Raw genomic sequence first — 14,409 nt, 5'->3', positions numbered from 1 at the left:
GTATAGTGGTAGTTATATATACATTCTACTAGGGTATAGTGGTAGTTATATATACATTCTACTAGGGTATAGTGGTAGTTATATATACATTCTACTAGGGTATAGTGGTAGTTATATATACATTCTACTAGGGTATAGTGGTAGTTATATATACATTCTACTAGGGTATAGTGGTAGTTATATATACATTCTACTAGGGTATAGTGGTAGTTATATATACATTCTACTAGGGTATACTGGTAGTTATATATACATTCTACTAGGGTATAGTGGTAGTTATATATACATTCTACTAGGGTATAGTGGTAGTTATAATATATGTACATTATACTAGGGTATAGTGGTAGTTATATATACATTCTACTAGGGTATAGTGATAGTTATAGGATATGTACATTTCACTAGGGTATAGTGGTAGTTATATATACATTCTACTAGGGTATAGTGGTAGTTATATATACATTCTACTAGGGTATACTGGTAGTTATATATACATTCTACTAGGGTATAGTGGTAGTTAGTTATATATACATTCTACTAGGGTATAGTGGTAGTTATAATATATGTACATTCTACTAGGGTATAGTGGTAGTTATATATACATTCTACTAGGGTATAGTGGTAGTTATATATACATTCTACTAGGGTATAGTGGTAGTTATAATATATGTACATTCTACTAGGGTATAGTGGTAGTTATATATACATTCTACTAGGGTATAGTGGTAGTTATATATACATTCTACTAGGGTATAGTGGTAGTTATATATACATTCTACTAGGGTATAGTGGTAGTTATATATACATTCTACTAGGGTATAGTGGTAGTTATATATACATTCTACTAGGGTATAGTGATAGTTATATATACATTCTACTAGGGTATAGTGGTAGTTATATATACATTCTACTAGGGTATAGTGGTAGTTATATATACATTCTACTAGGGTATAGTGGTAGTTATATATACATTCTACTAGGGTATAGTGGTAGTTATATATACATTCTACTAGGGTATAGTGGTAGTTATATATACATTCTACTAGGGTATAGTGGTAGTTATATATACATTCTACTAGGGTATAGTGATAGTTATATATACATTATACTAGGGTATAGTGGTAGTCATAATATATGTACATTATACTAGGGTATAGTGATAGTTATATATACATTCTACTAGGGTATAGTGGTAGTTATATATACATTCTACTAGGGTATAGTGGTAGTTATAATATATATACATTCTACTAGGGTATAGTGGTAGTTATATATACATTCTACTAGGGTATAGTGGTAGTTATAATATATATACATTATACTAGGTTATAGTGGTAGTTATATATACATTCTACTAGGGTATAGTGGTAGTTATAATATATATACATTATACTAGGGTATTGTGGTAGTTATATATACATTCTACTAGGGTATAGTGGTAGTTATAATATATGTACATTCTACTAGGGTATAGTGGTAGTTATAATATATGTACATTCTACTAGGGTATAGTGGTAGTTATATATACATTCTACTAGGGTATAGTGGTAGTTATAATATATGTACATTCTACTAGGGTATACTGGTAGTTATATATACATTATACTAGGGTATAGTGGTAGTTATATATACATTATACTAGGGTATAGTGGTAGTTATATATACATTATACTAGGGTATAGTGGTAGTTATATATACATTCTACTAGGGTATAGTGGTAGTTATATATACATTCTACTAGGGTATAGTGGTAGTTATAATATATGTACATTCTACTAGGGTATAGTGATAGTTATAATATATGTACATTCTACTAGGGTATAGTGATAGTTATAATATATGTACATTCTACTAGGGTATAGTGGTAGTTATATATACATTCTACTAGGGTATAGTGGTAGTTATATATACATTATACTAGGGTATAGTGGTAGTTATATATACATTATACTCGGGTCCTCAAACTCAACTCTGGACCTCTTAGCCAGTTCCACTGCGTTGTTTCATTGTTCCCCTCTAATCAGGGACGGGTTGAGACCTGGGACACCAGGTGGTTGTAGTTAATATCAGGTAGAACAGAAACCCAGCATGCTCTGGACCTCGTAGGGTCAGAGTTGAATTCCCGGTACTAGGGTATGTATAGTGATAGAGTTATGTCTGTGTTCTGGACCTCGTAGGGTCAGAGTTGAACTCCCTGTACTAGGGTATGTATAGTGATAGAGTTATGTCTGTGTTCTGTAGGTTAAACAGAGAGTGGTATATTTATATAACTGAGATGCAACACACAAACACATACACACACACACGCACACACACACACACACACACACGGACACACACACACACACGCACACACGACATGCACTTTTATGCTTTCTGAAAGATGGACACATACATGTGCACAAAGACTTTCTCTTGGGTGTACACAAACACACACACACACACACACACACAGGTGTTGTTAGTGATTCCTGCTGTGTAATTGCTTTAGCCATGTGAATGGAGAATAAAGGGTGTGATGAGAGATCTGATGACACCCTGGTTAACACTCATTACTACCCAAGATGCACCACTTCACTGTCTTACAATACATCATCCCTCCCTCCCTCCCTCCCTCCCTCCCTCCCTCCCTCCCTCCCTCCTGTCCCCTTTCTCTCTCTGTTTCTCTCCCCCGTCCCCTTTCTCTCTCCGCCTCTATCTGGCTCTCTCCCTGTTTCTCTCTCTCTCCCCCCTCTCTCTGTGTCTGCGTACCTCTAAGGTGCTGAGGCATGGACTCACGTTTATCAGCGTACACAAAGAAGTTCATCAGAACCCCCCCCCATCTCCTTCCCCCTCACTACACACCAGACACCTGAGAGCATTTTGAAAGTCATGTTGCTACAATCAGAACTAGATATTAACTCAGGGACTAAAGGGGATATAAGAGCTAGGGTAAGGAGACATAGGCTAGGAGCTAGGGGACATAGGAGGTAGGGTAAGTAGGCTAGGAGCTAGGGGACATAGGAGGTAGGGTAAGTAGACATAGGCTAGGAGCTAGGGGACATAGGAGCTAGGGTAAGGAGACAGGCTAGGAGTTAGGGGACATAGGACCTAGGGTAAGGAGACATAGGCTAGGAGCTAGGGGACATAGGAGCTACGGTAAGAAGACGTAGGCTAGGAGCTAGGGGACATAGAAGGCTAGGAGCTAGGGTAAGGAGACACAGGCTAGGAGCTAGGGGATATAGAAGGCTAGGAGCTAGGGTAAGGAGACACAGGCTAGGAGCTAGGGGACATAGAAGGTTAGGAGCTAGGATAAGGAGACACAGGCTAGGAGCTAAGGGATATAGAAGGTTAGGAGCTAGGATAAGGAGACACAGGCTAGGAGCTAGGGGATATAGAAGGTTAGGAGCTAGGATAAGGAGACACAGGCTAGGAGCTAGGGGATATAGAAGGTTAGGAGCTAGGGTAAGGAGACACAGGCTAGGAGCTAGGGGATATAGAAGGTTAGGAGCTAGGGTAAGGAGACACAGGCTAGGAGCTAGGGGATATAGAAGGTTAGGAGCTAGGATAAGGAGACACAGGCTAGGAGCTAGGGGATATAGAAGGTTAGGAGCTAGGATAAGGAGACACAGGCTAGGAGCTAGGGGATATAGAAGGTTAGGAGCTATGATAAGGAGACACAGGCTAGGAGCTAGGGGATATAGAAGGTTAGGAGCTAGGATAAGGAGACACAGGCTAGGAGCTAGGGGATATAGAAGGTTAGGAGCTAGGATAAGGAGACACAGGCTAGGAGCTAGGGGATATAGAAGGTTAGGAGCTAGGGTAAGGAGACACAGGCTAGGAGCTAGGGGATATAGAAGGTTAGGAGCTAGGATAAGGAGACACAGGCTAGGAGCTAGGGGATATAGAAGGTTAGGAGCTAGGATAAGGAGACACAGGCTAGGAGCTAGGGGATATAGAAGGTTAGGAGCTATGATAAGAAGACACAGGCTAGGAGCTAGGGGATATAGAAGGTTAGGAGCTAGGATAAGGAGACACAGGCTAGGAGCTAGGGGATATAGAAGGTTAGGAGCTAGGATAAGGAGACACAGGCTAGGAGCTAGGGGATATAGAAGGTTAGGATCTAGGATAAGGAGACACAGGCTAGGAGCTAGGGGATATAGAAGGTTAGGAGCTAGGATAAGGAGACACAGGCTAGGAGCTAGGGGACATAGAAGGTTAGGAGCTAGGATAAGGAGACACAGACTAGGAGCTAGGGGACATAGAAGGTTAGGAGCTAGGATAAGTAGACACAGGCTAGGAGCTAGGGGACATAGAAGGTTAGGAGCTAGGATAAGGAGACACAGACTAGGAGCTAGGGGACATAGAAGGCTAGGAGCTAGGATAAGTAGACACAGGCTAGGAGCTAGGGGACATAGAAGGTTAGGAGCTATGATAAGGAGACACAGGCTAGGCAGACAGATTGTACACTGTGTTCTAGTACCACTCCTCCAACAGTCCTCCCATCACAGGGCTGGGCTGGGGAAAACCACACAGGACGAACATAAACATTAGATTAACCATTAGACACCACACAACGTGGGCCGCTGCCAGCCATTGTCTCAGAGGTGACAAGAGGAACGTCAGATAGGCATTTTTCAACTGAAGTTATTATGAAACTGCATTGCTTGTTGTTATCAAAATGATTCTACTGTTGTAGGCCCTGTGTGTATAACCATATGTGTAAAAGTGATTTGCTTTGGTGTACACACACGTTTAATATCTCCATAGTTACAGAAGATTTATATAGTTTAATATCTCCATAGTTACATAAGATTTATATAGTTTAATATCTCCATAGTTACATAAGATTTATATAGTTTTATATCTCCATAGTTACGTAAGATTTATATAGTTTAATATCTCCATAGTTACATAAGATTTATATAGTTTTATATCTCCATAGTTACAGAAGATTTATATAGTTTTATATCTCCATAGTTACAGAAGATTTATATAGTTTTATAACTCCACAGTTACACAAGCTGTAAATGTGTTTTATATCTCCATAGTTACATAAGCTTTAAATACGTTTTATATCTCCATAGTTACATAAGCTTGATATACATTTTTATTCTCCAAATTACTACACACTTTCCCACTCAAGGTGTTGTGTCCCCCTCCCCCTTCTTAATCTCCCCCACCACCTCCCCCTCTCCCCCTCCTTAACAATAAGGCCTATAATTGTACCCAGGACTCCCGGGGCGACAGATGAGCAGAACACCTGAGCATCCTAACAGGTTCAATCATGACACCCTGACTGTTGTGCCAAGAGTCAATCTCATTCTTTATCTCACCGTTTCTCTCTCCATTCTCCCACTATCATTCTCTCTTTATCTCTTTATCTCCTCACTCTCTTCTCTCACACACTCTCTCTCCCGTTCTCTCTCCATTCTCCCACTATCATTCTCTCTTTATCTCTTTATCTCCTCACTCTCTTCTCTCACACACTCTCTCTCTCCCTTTCTCTCTCCTCCAGTGTCTCCCTCACCACTCTTCCTCTCTCCAACAATCCGTAAATCAATCTTAAATGTGTATCAAACGTTTAGGCACAGGACTCGCGGTTGGGAGACCTCGAGCTGTGCAGGGCGCACACGAACAACACTTTAAATAAACCTATCTTTGATATCTGCATTTAAACGATTCCTTCCCTTCGAAGCTTCATGCAAATGTCGTTATGCTTCATTTGATTACTTACGCTGTGATGAACAACAACAACAACACCCAACCCCTTTGGTCTTGGTGAAGAAATGCAACCGGGCCACTTTTTTTTGCACACAGCTGCAGGCAGAGTGAATGCGCTGGCTGCAAACCGTGGGATCACGAAAGGAGAGATCTTTCCCCACTGTGGGTGGAATCGAAGAAGGGATTTGTCCCGAAGGGTGTCTCCTCTATTCTGTTATTTTATTATCTGTTACTGTTTATTATTATTATTTATTATTATTATTCATTTGGAATCAGTCAAAAAGTCTAAAAGAGAAGCCATCATCTGGGGGGGTTTTGATTGGGTTACATAAATTCAAGTGTGACTTGCATTGAATCCCTTTCTGTGCCATGTAGACCTGTCTCAGCCAGGCATCTGTCATTATGTTGGTGTTGAATCAACAATCAATCATGAACTGTCACGATCATCACCTACACAAACTGGCACACCCAATGGTACACACAAACTGGCTGACACACACCCAATGGTACACACAAACTGACTGACACACACACACACACACACACGCACGAACACACCACAAATTCAGAATTTCCGCTTAATGAGATGTAAAAGTAATAGAAAAACACTTGTGATTATTTCCCTAATGGCCCCCTATTCCCTACATAGTGCACTACTTTACCCTAATGGCCCCCTATTCCCTACATAGTGCACTACTTTACCCTAATGTACATCCCCAATGGCACCCTATTCCCTACATAGTGCACTACTTTACCCTAATGTACATCTCTAATGGCCCCCTATTCCCTACATAGTGCACTACTTTACCCTAATGTACATCTCTAATGGCACCCTATTCCCTACATAGTGCACTACTTTACCCTAATGTACATCCCCAATGGCCCCCTATTCCCTACATAGTGCACTACTTTACCCTAATGGCCCCCTATTCCCTACATAGTGCACTACTTTACCCTAATGTACATCCCCAATGGCACCCTATTCCCTACATAGTGCACTACTTTACCCTAATGTACATCTCTAATGGCCCCCTATTCCCTACATAGTGCACTACTTTACCCTAATGTACATCTCTAATGGCCCCCTATTCCCTACATAGTGCACTACTTTACCCTAATGTACATCTCTAATGGCCCCCTATTCCCTACATAGTGCACTACTTTACCCTAATGTACATCCCTAATGGCCCCCTATTCCCTACATAGTGCACTACTTTACCCTAATGTACATCTCTAATGGCACCCTATTCCCTACATAGTGCACTACTTTACCCTAATGGCCCCCTATTCCCTACATAGTGCACTACTTTACCCTAATGGCCCCCTATTCCCTACATAGTGCACTACTTTACCCTAATGTACATCTCTAATGGCCCCCTATTCCCTACGTAGTGCACTACTTTACCCTAACGTACATCTCTAATGGCCCCCTATTCCCTACATAGTGCACTACTTTACCCTAATGTACATCCCTAATGGCCCCCTATTCCCTACATAGTGCACTACTTTACCCTAATGTACATCTCTAATGGCCCCCTATTCCCTACATAGTGCACTACTTTACCCTAATGTACATCCCTAATGGCCCCCTATTCCCTACATAGTGCACTACTTTACCCAAATGGCACCCTATTCCCTACGTAGTGCACTACTTTACCCTAATGTACATCTCTAATGGCACCCTATTCCCTACATAGTGCACTACTTTACCCTAATGGCCCCCTATTCCCTACATAGTGCACTACTTTACCCTAATGGCCCCCTATTCCCTACATAGTGCACTACTTTACCCTAATGTACATCTCTAATGGCCCCCTATTCCCTACGTAGTGCACTACTTTACCCTAACGTACATCTCTAATGGCCCCCTATTCCCTACATAGTGCACTACTTTACCCTAATGTACATCCCTAATGGCCCCCTATTCCCTACATAGTGCACTACTTTACCCTAATGTACATCTCTAATGGCCCCCTATTCCCTACATAGTGCACTACTTTACCCTAATGTACATCCCTAATGGCCCCCTATTCCCTACATAGTGCACTACTTTACCCTAATGGCACCCTATTCCCTACGTAGTGCACTACTTTACCCTAATGTACATCCCTAATGGCCCCCTATTCCCTACATAGTGCACTACTTTACCCAAAGTACATCCCCAATGGCCCCCTATTCCCTACATAGTGCACTACTTTACCCTAATGGCCCCCTATTCCCTACATAGTGCACTACTTTACCCTAATGTACATCTCTAATGGCCCCCTATTCCCTACATAGTGCACTACTTTACCCTAATGTACATCTCTAATGGCCCCCTATTCCCTACATAGTGCACTACTTTACCCTAATGTACATCCCTAATGGCACCCTATTCCCTACATAGTGCACTACTTTACCCTAATGGCCCCCTATTCCCTACATAGTGCACTACTTTACCCTAATGGCCCCCTATTCCCTACATAGTGCACTACTTTACCCTAATGGCCCCCTATTCCCTACATAGTGCACTACTTTACCCTAATGTACATCTCTAATGGCCCCCTATTCCCTACATAGTGCACTACTTTACCCTAATGTACATCTCTAATGGCCCCCTATTCCCTACATAGTGCACTACTTTACCCTAATGTACATCCCTAATGGCCCCCTATTCCCTACATAGTGCACTACTTTACCCTAATGGCACCCTATTCCCTACGTAGTGCACTACTTTACCCTAATGTACATCCCTAATGGCCCCCTATTCCCTACATAGTGCACTACTTTACCCTAATGGCCCCCTATTCCCTACATAGTGCACTACTTTACCCTAACGTACATCTCTAATGGCCCCCTATTCCCTACATAGTGCACTACTTTACCCTAATGTACATCCCTAATGGCACCCTATTCCCTACATAGTGCACTACTTTACCCTAATGTACATCCCTAATGGCCCCCTATTCCCTACATAGTGCACTACTTTACCCTAATGTACATCCCTAATGGCACCCTATTCCCTACATAGTGCACTACTTTACCCTAATGGCCCCCTATTCCCTACATAGTGCACTACTTTACCCTAATGGCACCCTATTCCCTACGTAGTGCACTACTTTACCCTAATATACATCTCTAATGGCACCCTATTCCCTACATAGTGCACTACTTTACCCTAATGTACATCCCTAATGGCACCCTATTCCCTACATAGTGCACTACTTTACCCTAATGTACATCTCTAATGGCACCCTATTCCCTACATAGTGCACTACTTTACCCTAATGTACATCCCTAATGGCACCCTATTCCCTACATAGTGCACTACTTTACCCTAATGTACATCCCTAATGGCACCCTATTCCCTACATAGTGCACTACTTTACCCTAATGGACCCCTATTCCCTACATAGTGCACTACTTTACCCTAATGTACATCCCTAATGGCACCCTATTCCCTACATAGTGCACTACTTTACCCTAATGTACATCCCTAATGGCACCCTATTCCCTACATAGTGCACTACTTTACCCTAATGGCCCCCTATTCCCTACATAGTGCACTACTTTACCCTAATGGCCCCCTATTCCCTACGTAGTGCACTACTTTACCCTAATGTACATCTCTAATGGCACCCTATTCCCTACATAGTGCACTACTTTACCCTAATGTACATCCCTAATGGCACCCTATTCCCTACATAGTGCACTACTTTACCCTAATGGACCCCTATTCCCTACATAGTGCACTACTTTACCCTAATGTACATCCCTAATGGCACCCTATTCCCTACATAGTGCACTACTTTACCCTAATGTACATCCCTAATGGCACCCTATTCCCTACATAGTGCACTACTTTACCCTAATGGCCCCCTATTCCCTACATAGTGCACTACTTTACCCTAATGGCCCCCTATTCCCTACGTAGTGCACTACTTTACCCTAATGTACATCTCTAATGGCACCCTATTCCCTACATAGTGCACTACTTTACCCTAATGTACATCCCTAATGGCACCCTATTCCCTACATAGTGCACTACTTTACCCTAATGTACATCTCTAATGGCACCCTATTCCCTACATAGTGCACTACTTTACCCTAATGTACATCCCTAATGGCACCCTATTCCCTACATAGTGCACTACTTTACCCTAATGTACATCCCTAATGGCACCCTATTCCCTACATAGTGCACTACTTTACCCTAATGGACCCCTATTCCCTACATAGTGCACTACTTTACCCTAATGTACATCCCTAATGGCACCCTATTCCCTACATAGTGCACTACTTTACCCTAATGTACATCCCTAATGGCACCCTATTCCCTACATAGTGCACTACTTTACCCTAATGGCCCCCTATTCCCTACATAGTGCACTACTTTACCCTAATGTACATCCCTAATGGCACCCTATTCCCTACATAGTGCACTACTTTACCCTAATGGCCCCCTATTCCCTACATAGTGCACTACTTTACCCTAATGTACATCCCTAATGGCACCCTATTCCCTACATAGTGCACTACTTTACCCTAATGTACATCCCTAATGGCACCCTATTCCCTACATAGTGCACTACTTTACCCTAATGTACATCTCTAATGGCACCCTATTCCCTACATAGTGCACTACTTTACCCTAATGTACATCCCTAATGGCACCCTATTCCCTACATAGTGCACTACTTTACCCTAATGTACATCCCTAATGGCACCCTATTCCCTACATAGTGCACTACTTTACCCTAATGGACCCCTATTCCCTACATAGTGCACTACTTTACCCTAATGTACATCCCTAATGGCACCCTATTCCCTACATAGTGCACTACTTTACCCTAATGTACATCCCTAATGGCACCCTATTCCCTACATAGTGCACTACTTTACCCTAATGGCCCCCTATTCCCTACATAGTGCACTACTTTACCCTAATGGCCCCCTATTCCCTACGTAGTGCACTACTTTACCCTAATGTACATCTCTAATGGCACCCTATTCCCTACATAGTGCACTACTTTACCCTAATGTACATCCCTAATGGCACCCTATTCCCTACATAGTGCACTACTTTACCCTAATGGACCCCTATTCCCTACATAGTGCACTACTTTACCCTAATGTACATCCCTAATGGCACCCTATTCCCTACATAGTGCACTACTTTACCCTAATGTACATCCCTAATGGCACCCTATTCCCTACATAGTGCACTACTTTACCCTAATGGCCCCCTATTCCCTACATAGTGCACTACTTTACCCTAATGGCCCCCTATTCCCTACGTAGTGCACTACTTTACCCTAATGTACATCTCTAATGGCACCCTATTCCCTACATAGTGCACTACTTTACCCTAATGTACATCCCCAATGGCCCCCTATTCCCTACATAGTGCACTACTTTACCCTAATGTACATCCCCAATGGCCCCCTATTCCCTACATAGTGCACTACTTTACCCTAATGGCCCCCTATTCCCTACGTAGTGCACTACTTTACCCTAATGTACATCTCTAATGGCACCCTATTCCCTACATAGTGCACTACTTTACCCTAATGTACATCCCCAATGGCCCCCTATTCCCTACATAGTGCACTACTTTACCCTAATGTACATCCCTAATGGCACCCTATTCCCTACATAGTGCACTACTTTACCCTAATGGCCCCCTATTCCCTACATAGTGCACTACTTTACCCTAATGGCCCCCTATTCCCTACGTAGTGCACTACTTTACCCTAATGTACATCTCTAATGGCACCCTATTCCCTACATAGTGCACTACTTTACCCTAATGTACATCCCCAATGGCCCCCTATTCCCTACATAGTGCACTACTTTACCCTAATGTACATCCCCTAATGGCCCCCTATTCCCTACATAGTGCACTACTTTACCCTAATGTACATCCCTAATGGCACCCTATTCCCTGCACTACTTTCCAGTGGTGGTTAAAGTACCCAATTGTAAGTAGTGATTTCAAGTATTTTTTACTTAATGAAGTACTTTACATCACTGCATAGTGCACTACTTTTACACAGAGTCCTGTGGGCTGTCCTGTGTGCAGTGCCACGCCCTTAGCCACGTGACAGTCACATTAATACACAGTTCACCTCCCTGTACCTTCAGCTCCACCCAAAAGATCAAGGAACATTGGCCTGGGGCTGGGGGGTTCGGCTAACAGTGGCCAATTGCGCTTTACCGGGGCGTGGAGAGCGAGCCAGTGCCGCTCTATATATATATCCATCACTTAATACTCAGGATATTAACACTTGACGCTCGGTGACAGTAGCCGCGGTCACAGGCTCTCTCAGCCGCTTCAGACCCTCGCCACCTCAGCAGCAGCACAAGCAGCAGTAGCGGTAGAGGACAGAAGACTGAAAGATAGGCAGTCTCTTTCTCTCAGATAGGCCATAGTCATTGTTGTAATCGTGATCGATGAGTCTGTCCGGGAAGCAGCGGTTCTCCGCCAACTCTTTCTCCGGGTTCGGGAGCCGGAAGATGGCATTGTCCTCCGCCGGGGGTTCGTCAATGCGCTCCAGCTTCGGGAGCAGAATGGGCATTGGGGTCGGAGGAGGAGGAGGAGGCGCTAGTCTCGGATTCGGGAAGGGCTTTGGAGACGGTGGAGGAGGAGGGTTCAGGATGTCATCCTCCAGCCACATGGCAGGTCTGGGGAGTGGGATGAGCACCGGTGGCAGTGGCAGCGGGATGTTCGGTGGTGGTGGAGGCGGTGGAGGAGGAGGTTTCGGGTACGGTGGAGGTGTTGAGGACACGTCCCTCGGGTTCGCCGGTAACGAGAAGCAGCACATGCACAACCTGAACGACCGCCTGGCAACCTACATGGAGAAGGTTCGCCAGCTGGAGGCCACCAACCACCAGCTGGAGGAGAAGCTGAAGACCTTCACCTTCAACAAGGTGGAGGCGCACGACCTGACCATCTACGACGCAAAACTCAAACCACTCATGGAGCAGGTAGGCGTTAAAACTATCTCTCTCCGTATTTCTCTCCCTGAGCGAGCTTGCCAATTGTAAAAGTTGTGCGTAAAAGCGCACAATAACTATCCCACGGGAGACACACTGGTTCAATCAACGTTGTTCCCACATAATTTCAATTATATTACGTTGAACCAATGTGGGACAGACATTGAATTGACATACAGTATGTGCCCAGTGGGAGCCTACTGCTAAACGTCTTGCGATGTTTTTGTTAAAATAATATCCAGTATTGTAGATTACCTTATCTATATTTGCTATAGTCATATATGTCGTTGAGTGCATTATGGGGTACGTCGTCGAGTGCATTATGGGGTATGTCGTTGAGTGCATTATGGGGTATGTTATTGAGTGCATTATGGGGTATGTTATTGAGTGCATTATGGTTATTGAGTACATTATGGGGTATGTTATTGAGTGCATTATGGGGTATGTTATTGAGTGCATTATGGGGTATGTTATTGAGTGCATTATGGGGTATGTTATTGAGTGCATTATGGTTATTGAGTACATTATTGGGTATGTTGTTGAGCTCATTATGGGGTACGTTGTTGAGTGCATTATGGGGTACGTTGTTGAGTGCATTATGGGGTAAGGTGTTGAGTGCATTATGGGGTACATTGTTGAGTACATTATGGGGTACGTTACTGAGTGAATTATGGGGTACGTTACTGAGTGAATTATGGGGTATGTTACTGAGTGAATTATGGGGTACGTTACTGAGTGAATTATGGGGTATGTTGTTGAGTATCTTATGGGGTACGTTGTGGAGTACCTTATGGGGTATATTATTGAGTACATTATGGGGTATATTATTGAGTACATTATGGGGTGTATTATTGAGTACATTATGGGGTATATTATTGAGTACATTATGGGGTATGTTATTGAGTGCATTATGGTTATTGAATACATTATAGTTATCGAGTACATAATGGGGTACTTTGTTGAGTGCATTATGGGGTACGTTGTTGAGTGCATTATGGGGTACGTTGTTGAGCTCATTATGGGGTACGTTGTTGAGTGCATTATGGGGTACGTTGTTGAGTGCATTATGGGGTAAGTTGTTGAGTGCATTATGGGGTACGTTGTTGAGTGCATTATGGGGTACGTTGTTGAGTACATTATGGGGTACGTTACTGAGTGAATTATGGGGTACGTTACTGAGTGAATTATGGGGTACGTTACTGAGTGAATTATGGGGTATGTTACTGAGTGAATTATGGGGTACGTTACTGAGTGAATTATGGGGTACGTTACTGAGTGAATTATGGGGTACGTTACTGAGTGAATTATGGGGTACGTTACTGAGTGAATTATGGGGTATGTTACTGAGTGAATTATGGGGTATGTTACTGAGTGAATTATGGGGTATGTTACTGAGTGAATTATGGGGTATGTTACTGAGTGAATTATGGGGTATGTTACTGAGTGAATTATGGGGTATGTTGTTGAGTACCTTATGGGGTACGTTGTGGAGTACCTTATGGGGTATATTATTGAGTACATTATGGGGTATATTATTGAGTACATTATGGGGTATATTATTGAGTACATTATGGGGTATGTTATTGAGTGCATTATGGTTATTGAGTACATTATGAGGTACTTTATTGAGTACATTATTGGGTATGTTGTTGAGTGCATTATGAGGTATGTCATTGAATGCATTATGGTTATTGAGTACATTATGGGATATGTTATTGAGTACATTATGGG

The 14,409-nt window shown here is 42.8% G+C and overlaps 1 protein-coding gene across 1 annotated transcript in view; it reads left to right on the top strand.

Moving 5' to 3' along the window:
• The first annotated feature begins 12,135 nt into the window (after positions 1 to 12,135).
• LOC139424211 (keratin, type I cytoskeletal 9-like) overlaps positions 12,136 to 14,409 on the top strand; it is a 31,198-nt gene continuing 28,924 nt past the window's right edge. Inside the window, exon 1 of the mRNA XM_071175889.1 lies at positions 12,136 to 12,669. Within this exon, the coding sequence (XP_071031990.1) occupies positions 12,136 to 12,669 (534 nt within the window). The remainder of the gene's footprint in view (positions 12,670 to 14,409) is intronic.

Source organism: Oncorhynchus clarkii, chromosome 13 (genome assembly GCF_045791955.1).
Source record: "Oncorhynchus clarkii lewisi isolate Uvic-CL-2024 chromosome 13, UVic_Ocla_1.0, whole genome shotgun sequence".
NCBI classification, from domain to species: Eukaryota; Metazoa; Chordata; class Actinopteri; order Salmoniformes; family Salmonidae; genus Oncorhynchus; species Oncorhynchus clarkii.
The sequence above is the reverse complement of the archived record's forward strand: the minus strand, read 5'-3'. Positions and strand labels throughout refer to the sequence as shown.